Source organism: Hyla sarda, chromosome 4 (genome assembly GCF_029499605.1).
Source record: "Hyla sarda isolate aHylSar1 chromosome 4, aHylSar1.hap1, whole genome shotgun sequence".
NCBI lineage: Eukaryota > Metazoa > Chordata > Amphibia > Anura > Hylidae > Hyla > Hyla sarda.
This window is the reverse complement of record NC_079192.1, coordinates 237354830-237368294: the sequence shown is the minus strand read 5'-3', so window position 1 is coordinate 237368294 and position 13465 is coordinate 237354830. Positions and strand designations below refer to the sequence as shown.

Here is a 13465-nt window from a genome sequence, read left to right as displayed (position 1 = left end):
TTATTACGGTTTGGGGCATTATAGGTCTTGGAAAAGTGGGGAGCCTAAAATGTTTGTCTGTCAGGTTCTGAAGAAATCATCATGGCGGTTTGGGCCAGAGAAGATGTCACCTGTGAGTCACAGTATGTAATCACTTAGATGGTCTGTAGTGGTGTATGATCTGTAATGATGATGATAGTTGTCAGTATATCACCTGTGTATTGGAGGTACTCCTAAACTAGGGTTACAGACTGAAATTATTTCTGTTAAAGAAGTATTCCCATTCTTCATGTGCAGGAGTAGTGAGGGCGTGGTTAGGGGCATGGGTTGTCCCTCTTTGCTCTCAGCAAATGTTGCGAGGTATGCTGAATGTTTATTTTTGGAAAGAAATATCAGAAAGAAATTACTTATTGAGGGTACAATCACACGTACAGGATCCTGCGCAGATTTGATGCGCAAGATTTGTAACTGCTGATTAGAAGCTGTACTGTCATTTAGTTTACACTGAAATCTTCAGTAGAAAATCCTGCCCATCAAATCTGCATACATGTGAACATACCCTGAAGAAGTTCTTACTCATGCTGCTTGATGTGAGAAATGTGTAACCTAGCAAGACAGTCATCCACATACACGTTTATCAGGTGTCAGGATGTGATTGTGGTACTTGTGACCGTCTGCAGGCATCCTCCATTGTATGCAATTTTTGCTGGGGATCGCCCTTAGCAACGGTTGACAAGTGCAGGACCACCACCCCAGCGAAGGTGCACAATTGCACTTGGGGTTGAGTTTCCTGCTATAGCCATGTCCATGTAAATATAAGCCGGCAAGCGTCTTTTAAGGCTTATACCAATGCGCCCTTTTATCTTATTGGGTAACGTTGGGGGTTTCACCTGTGAGGCCTGGTTACAAGCCCCAAAGCAAGGGTGGGGCTTGTAACCTGTCTCCCCCCTCCCATTGTATGTGTGCTTAGTTCACACTGGAGGCGACTGGGGAGCAGTCTGCAAGTTGGACCTTAGGCTGCTGTATATCTGGTTCCTGGTTCTATGTATCTGGCCAGGTAAAAAAGGTTAGTGGATAGGTCCTGCATCACATGAGAAACCTTGGCGTGGTGTGCGGGCTCAGGTGTGTCCTTCATATAAGGATATACTGGCTAATGTCTCATTTTTACATCAGTTTTGAGGATTAGCTAATATCATTGTATATATTTACCACAGGATTGAAACCCCACTCTGGTCCATAGGTGCGGGTCCTCTACCCTATTGTATGTGTGCACAATTGCACTTGGGGTTGAGCACCTGTTATCACCTTGAGACTATGTTGTTTTTTTTTAGCAAGACAAGTCACCCTAATTTGCTATGGTGTCATGAACAAGAAACCTGGATCGTTATTAATTGGAAATATAGCGATGAATTCAGGCTCTGTTTGTGATCTAAGTACAGACGCGTTGGAGGACTTGTCGTGAACTTTTAAATACTGCCTTTGCTGTAAAGTAACACTGCCCCAACTGCTGGTAAAGTGATCTGGGGAGCCATGTCATACCACAGTCATACCATAGTGCTTAGGGCCGCACTAATCTCTGCCCAATGTGGCAGATACAAGGAATTGCAGCACATCCTTAGCCTGCTTGGTTGCCAGCTTTATTGCCAATGAAGTATTTATGGGATCAGATGGGAAAGGAGCTTCAGAAACCTTCAAGTGTGCAGAATCTACAGGCACAGCTGCAACACCTGTGGGCAAATGTACCATAGCATGCTATATAGAACCTGTATGCCTCCATGCCCAAGCATGTGTCATCTCATATTCAAGCTAGGTGTGGCCCAACAGGGTACTAGAGCTTCCTTACATTTGTACAGTTTTCCCTAATAAATCCTCACTACAGTCTTATATTGTTCTCACTTACATATTTCATTACATTCACACATGTAACAGTGTAAAGTTTCATTTAATTCTAACAACTACTTCTTGGTGGGTTGTATTTTTTGTAAATGCGTGTAGGTCTAAGAAAGACTCCTTAAACTGCTTCTATGAGAAACCAAGGTACTTTATGTAATACTTTCCAGTGCAGCTTTTTTTATTCATTGAAGTGGAGAAGTCCAAAAGAATGAGTGGGAGTGAGCTCAGCTAGATTTTGACAGTAAGCCTATATAAATTCTTTTACAATCATGTACCATCTGGACCCTGTCATTTTCAAGCTGTACAGAAATGTAGCTTGAAACCTGGGGTAAAACACAATGTTAACCTCAAGCTGCCTAAGGTTAACCTCCAGCGACCTCTTAGCATACAAGTGATAGAAAGATAAAGATATTGAAGGAGATTTATTATTCTTTTCAAACGTATGGCTCTTATATGACAATTTGTTTTCAACTTACTTTTGCTTACATGCGACCAATTTATCAAATAGTTGCACGACCTTGATAAATAAATCTCACGTAAGCAAAACCCTGGAAACCCGCTTACAAAAGCATTTTTTAAAGCAGAAAAATTTTACCTTATGTTAATAGCCGAAGTTCTTTATCAACCCTTTATTACCAGTATAGTTGCTAGAGAGTGATGGGGAGGGGAGGCATACCGCATAGGGTGACTGGCATGTCTAGCACTAAATAGCTGCGCTCCAACTATCCTGCAACAACCCATCCACCCACCTCAGAAACTAAAATATTAAAAACATACTATGCCGCACCATGATGTGACATTGGTGGGCGGAGTCTTGCGTCACTGCGCTGAGGCCGGAGTTTACATCAGGAAGGAAGACAGAGCAGCACCAACAGGCACATAAAGGATAGTGAAGCCAAAAAAAAAAACGTCTCAGTACCTTACCCACCTCAAAATGTGCATGAAGCTGTATTAGTAAATTTTTTTTTATTTTTTTTTTAAGGAAAAATTTTAGTGCCACATATGGGTTATTTATGTAGTCTGTAAAAAAATCTTACACAATTATTTTGTGCCTTATTCTATTTTAACAAATCTTTAATTTAAAATTTTGTGAGTATGCCAGCATGTACATGTCCTAAAATTAACAAGGTGTGCAGTGTGTATTTTCAACCTTAAAAAGTATAGTTATTAGTTATATAATAATTTTTTCTATAATCAACATTAACATTAATGTAGTAACTTTGTTTCATGGTGCAGAACAAGAACAGTTGTTAAAGTGGGTGTTAATGTCATTTTCTGCGGATGTATGCACTTTCTGCAAGCCAGGTTGGAAGTGGAATACATATGTGACTTTTAAATGGAGATACAACTTTTTCTCTTCATAAATAGCGACTATCGCATTTGATAAATACATGACCACTGCAAAGTAAAAAAAAAATTACTACGTGAGCAGATTTCAGAAATTTGTTTTGGAATAAGCAAAAATCTAAAAGTCGCAGCATGTATAGAAAAATCCCACGTGCGCAATTACATGCAACATTTTTACGCTAAAAAAATCTACTATGGAGCTTGATAAATCTCCTTCTTGGTCATTTACAATACTTGCTGTCAAAACTCATTATGGTAACTCAACTACCTAGTTCTTCATAGGCATCAGCATCAATATTTTACTAAAAGAACTACTGCACTAGTTTCCATTGCCTACAATTCTTAGTTAATATCACAATGCCTGCATAGGCATTACTAATTCCTTAACAACCACTTTCTACACATTTTCCTATGTTGGAAACACCTGAAGAAAAAGTCGACCAGTTGTAACATGGTTATCTTATTTTATGTACTTTTCTTTATCAAAACCCGATAAGTATCTTTTACACTTATTTGTTGATATATATATATATATATATATATATATATATATATATATATATATATGTTACTGCAGATATTGCAGGTTATTTGTGAGACTACAGCAACTGCTTAAAAGCTCTATTACACAAGGCGTCCATTGTAGAACAGGCAAACACCTCCATGTGTAGGGCTATACATCAGCTGGTGAACAAATAAACATTGTTTTGACTTATAAAAAAAATATTGGCCATTGACTGCATAACTCCCTATTGTAATAGGGGATGTGCGACCAACAACTGATAGCAGCAAAGGGCTGCACAAAGAATCCAACAATCATTCGTGCAGCCTTCCTTGTCCATTGCTCGTGCTGTGCAGAGATACTTGTTAACTATAGAGCATCGGGACATCTAATAGGGATGAGAATGTACTAAAGACCAAGGCAATAAAGCCTGCCTAGACCACCAAGCGCTGCATTTCAGCGATCAAGGGCCAAACCTAACAGCATCACATTGGGTCCACAGGACTTATATATATGGCAATCTGAATTAATTTTATAAGAATGATCCTGATTTTGAAGTTAGCAAACAAAAATATTTACATAACCATATTTTAAGCAAACCATAAATATTTGCTGGCAGTTTTTTTGTGGGGGGATTGCTAAGATGTGAAGACAAACTACTGAGTCCTAAAAGTGCACTGCATTTTGGATCTTGAAACATGGCGCACTATAACTACTTGAATAATCAGTACTACTCCTTCCTTTGTCATTTGCACAGACTCCTTGTTTATAAGCATAAGAAATGCATTCTAGTCTGTTTTTAAAGGAGTTCTCTAAGCTAAAACTTTTAACCCCCGCTGTGCCCGGGCTGTAAAACTATACATAATAATCTTTGACTTACCTGCCTACGATCCCCCGTTGTTCCGATATCGCCGTCCCGTTCTCCAGTCCCTTCCACTTCCTGCGGGTTGGTGACTTCACTCTGCGCTCAGCCTATCAGCAGCCGCAGCAATGTCCCGTCGCCGCCGCGGATAGGCTGAGCACAGAGTGAAGTCACCGACCCGCAGGAAGAGGAAGCTGACAGGGACCGGAGCATGGGCGGCGATATTGGAACAACGGGGGATCGTAAGCAGGTAAGTTAAAGTTTATTATGTATAGTTTTACAGCCCGGGCACAGCGGGGGATAAAATATTTCAGTTGGAGAACTCCTTTAAGTGAATATAAGCTATTTTCCTATGTTACTTATGCAATGATTGCAAATTAATTTTGCAGCCACAAATACACTGTGTTGCTGTAATATTAATATTATATAAATCCCAGTGATGGCAGGAGACCTTGAATATTGTCATCCACTGATGAGCTGTTACAATGATATTCCAACAGCAGTGATGTTACATTCAAACTATGCAGACATCACATACAGGACATACAATTGTTAAACTGCTCATTTCAAATTCAGAGGGATTAATATGGAGAGGGGTCTCCTTTGGCTGCTATAACAGCTTCTACTTTTCTAGGAAGGCATTTTCCCTAGACGGGAAAATGTGGCTGTTCCAAAGCTTTTAATTCATCCCAAAAGTATTTGATATTTAGATCAATGCTCTGTGCAGACTAATATAGGTGTACCTAAACGTTTTACTACCTTCTGACATGTCATAGTGACTTTATGTCATAGTGACTGCTTCTTAAAGCTGTAAATTTTGAACCTATGTACTACTACTCTAAGCTAGCTATCTATTACCCCTGCATATACTATTGCTCCAAACTATATATGAGCGCCAGGCTCCGACTTTCCCTTACATTTCACAGCCAGTGGCAGATAAGACCATGGTCAGTGCCACAAACTTGGTGTTCAGTGTTTGCAGGAAGTATTGTTAATAAAGGATGAAGACACAGAACTGCACAGCCACAGACATTTAGACTAGTTTCAGACTATGGAATTTCCGGTCAGAAATATCCTGGTCAGAGATTCCCAAGGTGGCTGGCACCGGATGACTCAGTCGGCGCTAGGACCGCTCAGACCTTGTCAGTCCCCATGGACCGCAATGTACAGTGAGGCAAAAAAGTATTTAGTCAGCCACCAATTGTGCAAGTTCTCCCACTTAAAAAGATGAGAGAGGCCTGTAATTTTCATCATAGGTATACCTCAACTATGAGAGACAGAATGAGAAGAAAAAAAATCCATGAAATCACATTGTCTGATTTTTAAAGAATTTATTTGCAAATGATGGTGGAAAATAAGTATTTGGTCATTAAAAAAAGTTCATCTCAATACTTTGTTATATACCCTTTGAGGTCAAACATTTTCTGTAAGTCTTCACAAGGTTTTCACACACTGTTGCTGGTATTTTGGCCCATTCCTCCATGCAGATCTCCTCTAGAGCAGTGATGATTTGGGGCTGTCGCTGAGCAACAGGGACCTTCAACTCCCTCCAAAGGTTTTCTATGGATTTGAGATCTGGAGACTGGCTAGGCTACTCCAGGACCTTGAAACACTTATTACAAGGCCAGCTCTTCATTGCCCGGGCGGCGTGTTTGGGATCATTGTCATGCTGAAAGACCCAGCCATGTTTTATCTTTAATGCCCTTGATGATGGAAGGAGGTTTTCACTCAAAATCTCAAAATACATGGCCCCATTCATTCCATCCTTTACACGGATCAGTCATCGTGGTCCCTTTGAAGAAAAACAGCCCCAAAGCATGATGTTTCCACCCCCATGCTTCACAGTAGGTATGGTGTTCTTTGGATGCAACTCAGCATTTTTTCTCCTCCAAACTTGACGAGTTGAGTTTTTAACCAAAAAGTTCTACTTTGGTTTCATCTGAGCATATGACATTCTCCCAATACTTTTCTTGATCATTCAAATGCCCTCCATCAAATTTCAGACAGGCCTGGACATGTACTGGCATAAGCAGGGGGACACATCTGGCACTATATGATTTGAGTCCCTGGTGGCGTAGTATGTTACTGATGGTAGCCTTTGTTACTTTGGTCCCAGCTCTCTGCAGGTCATTCACTAAGTTCCCCCTGTGTGGTTCTGGGATTTTTGCTCACTGTTCTTGTGATCATTTCGACACCAGGGGGTGAGATCTTGCGTGGAGCCCCAGATTGAGGGAGATTATCAATGGTCTTGTATGTCTTCCATTTTCTAATACTTGCTTCCACAGTTGATTTCTTCACACCAAGCTGCTTTCCTATTGCAGATTCAGTCTTCCCAGCCAGTCTACAATTTTGTTTCTGTTGTCCTTCAACAGCTCTTTTGTCTTGGCCATAGTGGAGTTGGGAGTGTGACTGTGAGTGTGAGGTTGTGGACAGGTGTCTTTTATACTGATAACAAGTTCAAACAGGCACCATAAATACAGGTAACGAGTGGAGGACGGAGGAGACTCTTAAAGAAGAAGTAAGAGGTCTGTGAGAGGCAGAAATCTTGCTTGTTTGTAGGTGACTAAATACTTATTTTCCACTATAATTTGCAAATAAATTCTTAAAAAATCAGACAATGTGATTTTATGAATTTTTTTTCTCATTATGTCTCTCATAGTTGAGGTATTATACCTATGATGAAAATAAAGGCCTCTTATCTTTTTAAGTGGGAGAACTTGCACAATTGGTGGATCACTAAATACTTTTTTGCCCCCACTGTATTCCCTGCAGTATTCTTTCAAAAGAATGAGCAAGATCATTCTTTAGACAGCAGAATTTTTGTGGGAGAAGCTCTATCACAGAAATGTTGTAATGTGCACTGTGCAGAGAAATCCCATTGACAGAAATGGGACTCTGCTGCACCAGAATTTCTGAGTGTCATTTCTAAGACTAAGAACTTCACCCATACAGGCGTCCTATCTGACCATCCCAGCACCTAGTCCCTAGTTGCAAATGGCTACAAGGCAATATTTGGAAATTCTTTGTCGCATTGGTGGCCATTTTGGTGCTAAGTCATTTTTTGCTTTTTTTTTTTAAACCCATTCTAATTCTTTAAATGAACATAAATAAATGCTGGGCAACCCCTTAAGAGCTTAATGCATTACATGACTAATTACTCGTATACTAAATATTTGTTATGCGCTAATATAAACAGATTAAGTTTGACAAACTAATGCAACCATGTAGGAATTTATGTGGGTCAGCGCTCCTCACATTCTGAAAACCATCATAATAAATTATTCAATATTTTTTCATAGCCTGAATAATTACATTACAACATTCACTCTTATGATAGTGTTTAAATTGAAGATGTCCATTGTGCAGGAAGGGGATTTTCTTTCTTTCTACATTTATATATTGAATGGAAAGTTATGTAAAAATCTTAGTAAAACAATCTATTTCTTCAATGCATGACCACAGCATTTACTGAGTAAAAAAAAAACAAGTTGAAGCAAGTTATAAAATGTGCATTCCAGCACCATATAGTTCAGAGAAAAGCACTGCAGAAGGTCAATAAAGATTTTCTGTTTCTTTTTTTAAAGGGTAAAAAAAATCTCCAATATATACAAAACAATCTTCACTATATACTAAAAAATCTTCAATATATACTCAATGTCAACAGCTTAATGGATGCTTAATATAAAAAAATAAAAATGGTTTTCCAATCATTCATAATCTGGACTATAGCCAGATAGCTGCGAGGTTGGCAGAGATACAGACTGAATAGCACAAAACTGGCACTGATGTAAAGCTGGTCACTTTTAAATAAGGAACAAATATGCATGGCAACTGGAGACAGGCAAAACAGCTTTAGGAGCCCATATTTAATTCCCAAGCAGAAACAAAAACTTGGCATACTCTCACTCCTGCTCATCTAGGCCTAGAAAGCATGCCAGTTGTTACTTGTTAATTGAAACTCTATAATAGTAGAGATAGGTTATTTACATTTGCATAGAAAAATATCACATGAACTACAGAGAGGCTGTACAACAATTTTACAGGTTAGAAAAAAAGAGGTCTCTTCCATTGCCTGCCCCCCCCCCCCACCACCAAAGAAAAAAGTGCTACATATGTCTGTCTACTGGCTGTGCTTATTGATGCTGTAGTTCATCCCAGTACAAGTAGATAATGCTGAACTGCAAAACGATCACACCTGTCAGTGGACAGATGTGATGCCGTTTCTGGCAAAAAATAGACCTTTAGATTATGTAAGCATTACTTTCAAACAACTGTAAAGATATGCCAGGCATATATACCATTAACGGGTGTATGCCAATGGATGTGACAGTATCCACTAAATGGCTGATTGGGCCTCGCATTGATAAGAGTAAGATGCAACAGGAAGCACATGCACAAGATAACCTCAAATTCCTCCTGCTGACTGGCTAAGGGAGAACACCTGACTAACTGGCAAACTGCTTTACGAAGTGCTAGTAATGTCCATCTCCCTATTCAGGTATTTATTTGGTGCTTTGGCTTCCACTAGCAGAAGGAAGTCCTACAACAGACACTTTCCACATTACTATAAATATAGCAGATAATGGCCCAGATTTATCAAACTGCGTGAGAGAAAAAGTGGGGAGATTTTTCCACAGCAAACAATCACAGCTCAGCTAACAAGCTCTGGTAAAGGGAAAGCTGAGCTGTGATTGGTTGCTGTGGGAAAATCTCTCCACTTTTTCTCTCACACAGTTTGATAAATCTGGGCCATTAATATATAAGCCACTTCTCTATCAAAAACAATTTGCAAGCTGTAATCTGGTATTAAACATGCCCAGTTTGCTATAAACTAATACCAGTTGCTTATACACTGGACAAATAACATACATACTTATTAAGAACATTTAAGAAATGTACCTCAATATAGGGAATGATTTTACAAGAGAAATCCTCCAACAGCCACTTTTTTGTTAGTTCATGAAATATTACCAGTGGAAGGCAGAAGAAAATGATCAAAAAATCCCAGAAGGCCAAATTTGCCAAAAGCGAGTTGGAAATGCTTCTCATGTAGTAGTTATGGCAAACTATGCACATTACAGCCATATTACCCATGATGCCAATTACGAATATAATGATGGATAAGCACATGACGGCATATGCACCATAGGAATCTTCTGTTAAAGGGTAAAATGGATTCTTTATGTGCAGCTTTTTATTTGTTGTGTTTTTTGGTACTAAAGCTTGGTTAAGGTCCATATTATCGGAGAACACTTTCAAATCATTGGTAGCAAAAGGTACCGATCCATTTAAGGACAATGCATGAGGTTCTGTCTCTTTACCAACATTGGAACTCTGCAAAGTCTCATTCAAATCCACTAAGAATTTTTTCTCACTGCTGGTTTTGTTTGAGCTGTCATTTCCCTTCTTCCACTGATGTTCATATGTTTCCCTTTTATTTCTAGCACTGAGGTATACCATGGTATTATGAGGTTTAGGATGCAGCTCAGGTGTTTCATCCTTATATCCGGTTTCCATGGCTGTGTTGCTTAGCTTTCTATGCTCCCCAGGAATGATTTCAGATTGCATACTTGGTGCAGGTGTTCTCTGTTCTTGTTTGCCATTTTGCTGATGTAAGTTCTGTTGAATCAATGCAGAGTCTATAGGCTTGCTTAAGCTTGGATGTAAAATGTTACAAATAATGTTCCTTAAGACACCATGCGGGGTAGACTTCTCATCAACAGTTTGACTCCTTGTCCTTTTAGAATGAACTTTGTCCAAAAAAGGAGATGGCTCTTGGCACCAGCTTGTGCCATCTTCTTGCAATTTATAATTGCTCACTATTGATGCTCCAAATAATACAAAAAATATTGCGTAAAACGGTAACTGCATGTTTCACAGAAAACATTCGGTTAAAACGCAAGAAATAACCAGCTGCTTCTGTGCATGTCACTTGATTCCACAGTGCCAGACAAAAGCAGCTTGGAGAGAAGGAATATGGTGTAAATAAATTACACACTCCTCGGAGTAAAGTTTCACCTTTGAAACATAATGTAAATGACACAGCAGTTCAATGAGTGGAAGTCATTCCAGCATCACTATACAAGCTCTTAGTAGAAAAAGTTCAGGTTGCCAATGCTGCACATTCATACAAATACCAGGGCTCCACCCTTTTTGTGCCACCGTCTTTGTAGGAACTGTTAGCTTTACCCTGGCTGCTCATTTAAATGTTCTTTCAGTGCTTCATTGCAAAGACATCAAGGGACAGCTCTTCCGCCACTTAATAGTCACAAATGAAAATAATCCCTCCTAGGCTCTGAGTAAACAGGTTGCAGAGATGTCATCAGATCAGATTAAAGGCTGGACATAAAAAGACAGACAACAGGCTTTCACGGACGTTTAGAATAGAAATAAAAAAAGGAGGAAAAAAACCAAAAAGACCAGACTTGACAATTGCCTTGAATTTTCCTTTGTCTCAGTTCTAGATAGTGGAGGTGAAGATACGGTAAAGAAGCCTTGTTGGTTGACAAGGTGCAGAAAAAGAAGAACCTCTGTTTCTGAAGGCTTCTCCCTGGTTGTACTGCTGCTGTCACTGAAGAGAGCTCCGCCTGCAGGGTTTACAAGCCTATTCTCTGCGCCTGTGTGTGGCTGTAAAGGAGACAGCCTCTCTCCTCCCTTCTATACACTATCTTTCCATCTAATGTCACTCGAAACAATTATCACACCTTGCTGTTTGTCCTCACATGTATCTACTTGCATCTCTTACAAGATGGGAGGCTGCGTAAAACCAAGACTGGCATTTTGAAGGCAGTATTACAGGACCTATCGGATTTTTCAAACAAAGAAAAGATAATCCTTTACCTCAGTACATTGTAGTAGCACTTGCGACAGCGGTGCCATTCTCTGTCTGGGCAAAGCATAGCTAGTTCTCTTAGCACTGAAGCTGACACAAAGGCTGTGCAGGAGGGGCAGTGGGGGAATGAACAGGAGCTGTTAATTCTGCAAGTAAGATCTAGAAGCAGCTGGCTGAATTCTTTCCTAGTAATACAAAACGTCTGCAGTAAAAACAAAATGGTGTTACCTTTAATGTTAAAAACTGTTGGCTGATGTCATATGTTTATAAACATGTACAATTGGGATACAATTGTCTAAGGGATGGAGGAATTTTAACATTTGTGTTAATGTAAAATATTACATTTATTAGAGTAAATTTTAAAAACTGTAAAAGAAAAACAAAAAATGTTTCTTTAAAATGTAGCTTGTGGACAGGATTATCAAGTAAAGGGTGGAAACAAACAACAATTACTACAGGAGCGGCAAAAATCCAAACTTTACATAGCCGTCAGGCAAACACATTCATTTCTTTCTCTGGTTTACAGAGGTGAGAATACACTGTGCATGTCATATCTAGCATAGGATCCTGCATATATATATATATATATATATATATATATATATATATATATATATACGGTATATGCAAATCTGACTAGAAAAAAGGCAATGAAAAAAAACATGCCATGCAATTAAGTAAATACTGTACATCTTTTATAAAGATTATGTTATGAATATACACTCATCACGACAAAAAAAAAAAAAAAGAGAAATGTAAGATTGCTGAAAAATAATTCGGCATGCAGTTATGTCTTACTTATGTGAATGATCCCAGTTGTGGTCTGATTAGGTAGGTACTGGGTCTTGCCACAAGAGCATGTAAAAAGTGAGCCCTATAAAAAAAAAAGGATCTCAGAGGCTGCTTTTTGGTAGTGAACCTCTTGATGAGTGATTGTTGATTGCTAGACATCCCTCTACAATGCATGTGAACACATTTTCCCCAGTTGACAGACTTTAAAAGGGGGCACATCATTGGACTAAGAGAAGCAGGATGGTTGTTTAAAAAAAAATGTCCATCACCTGGGTTCTCATCAAGCTGTTAGGAGGTGTTGGGAGCACTGGTAATCGGAGGGCACACACATGGCGAACAGGCTCTGAACATCCCAGACAGACCAACAGTAGAGAAGCTCTTTTGATCAGCTGGCAAACACAATAAGATCCCACAGCCTCCTTGTTCACCATCCAGACACATGTGGCACCTTTATTACACCCCGTGTATCTGCTGAGATGATTTCCAGGTGCTTAGCAGAAGGAAAGTTGTTTTCATAGTGCCTATTATGTGCTCTGCCATTGACAGCCAGCCATCATTGACTTAGTTTGCTGTTGTATCATAAAATAGGCCTGCTAAGGACTGGAAATATACAGTATACATATTAACTAATTTAAATTCTGTTTGGGATCTGATGATGGTGCTTCAATCCTGCCTTTGCTGTGGAGCAACACACTACTCCAAATGCTGGTGTGATGATGTGGGGAGCCATGACGTATGACAGTCAGTCATTCCTAGCAGTGATGTGAGGGACAGTGACAGTGGCAACATATGTTGACTCTCATGGCAGGAAAATTAACAAACATTTTTGTAGGATATTCTTGCCCACAAACAGCAAGGGTTCCCCAGGAATATCTCCACCAGATTGCAACATTTCCTAACCATGCCCATTGCCTAGATTTTTTGCTAACCGAGCATCTATGGAACTTCGGCCATCTATGATTGGGCAGGATCTGAAACATCTGTCAGCAAATGTGCTGCAGGATGCTATTTAAAACCTGCATGTCTCCATGCCCGACTGTATCTGATCTTGTATCCAGGCTTGAGTTAGCCCTACAAGATATTAAAGCCTCCTTTAAAGTGTACTGTTTTCCCTCAATAAACATATTTGTGCTCTAATATCGCACACAAAAAGTTTAATTCAACCCCAACAACTACATATTGATTGGTATCAATGGGTGTAAAAACATAATACTACACACTGAAAGACCACTGCAATAGGAATACCTACTCAATGTCC

General features: G+C 39.4%; 1 protein-coding gene across 1 annotated transcript in view; it reads right to left on the bottom strand.

Moving 5' to 3' along the window:
* The window catches only part of GPR37 (G protein-coupled receptor 37), a 44401-nt gene extending 32986 nt beyond the window's left edge, over positions 1 to 11415 (bottom strand). The window contains exon 1 of the mRNA XM_056573773.1: positions 9483 to 11415. Coding sequence (XP_056429748.1) covers positions 9483 to 10454 — 972 coding nt within the window. The 5' untranslated portion in view covers positions 10455 to 11415. The remainder of the gene's footprint in view (positions 1 to 9482) is intronic.
* Positions 11416 to 13465: the final 2050 nt, after the last annotated feature.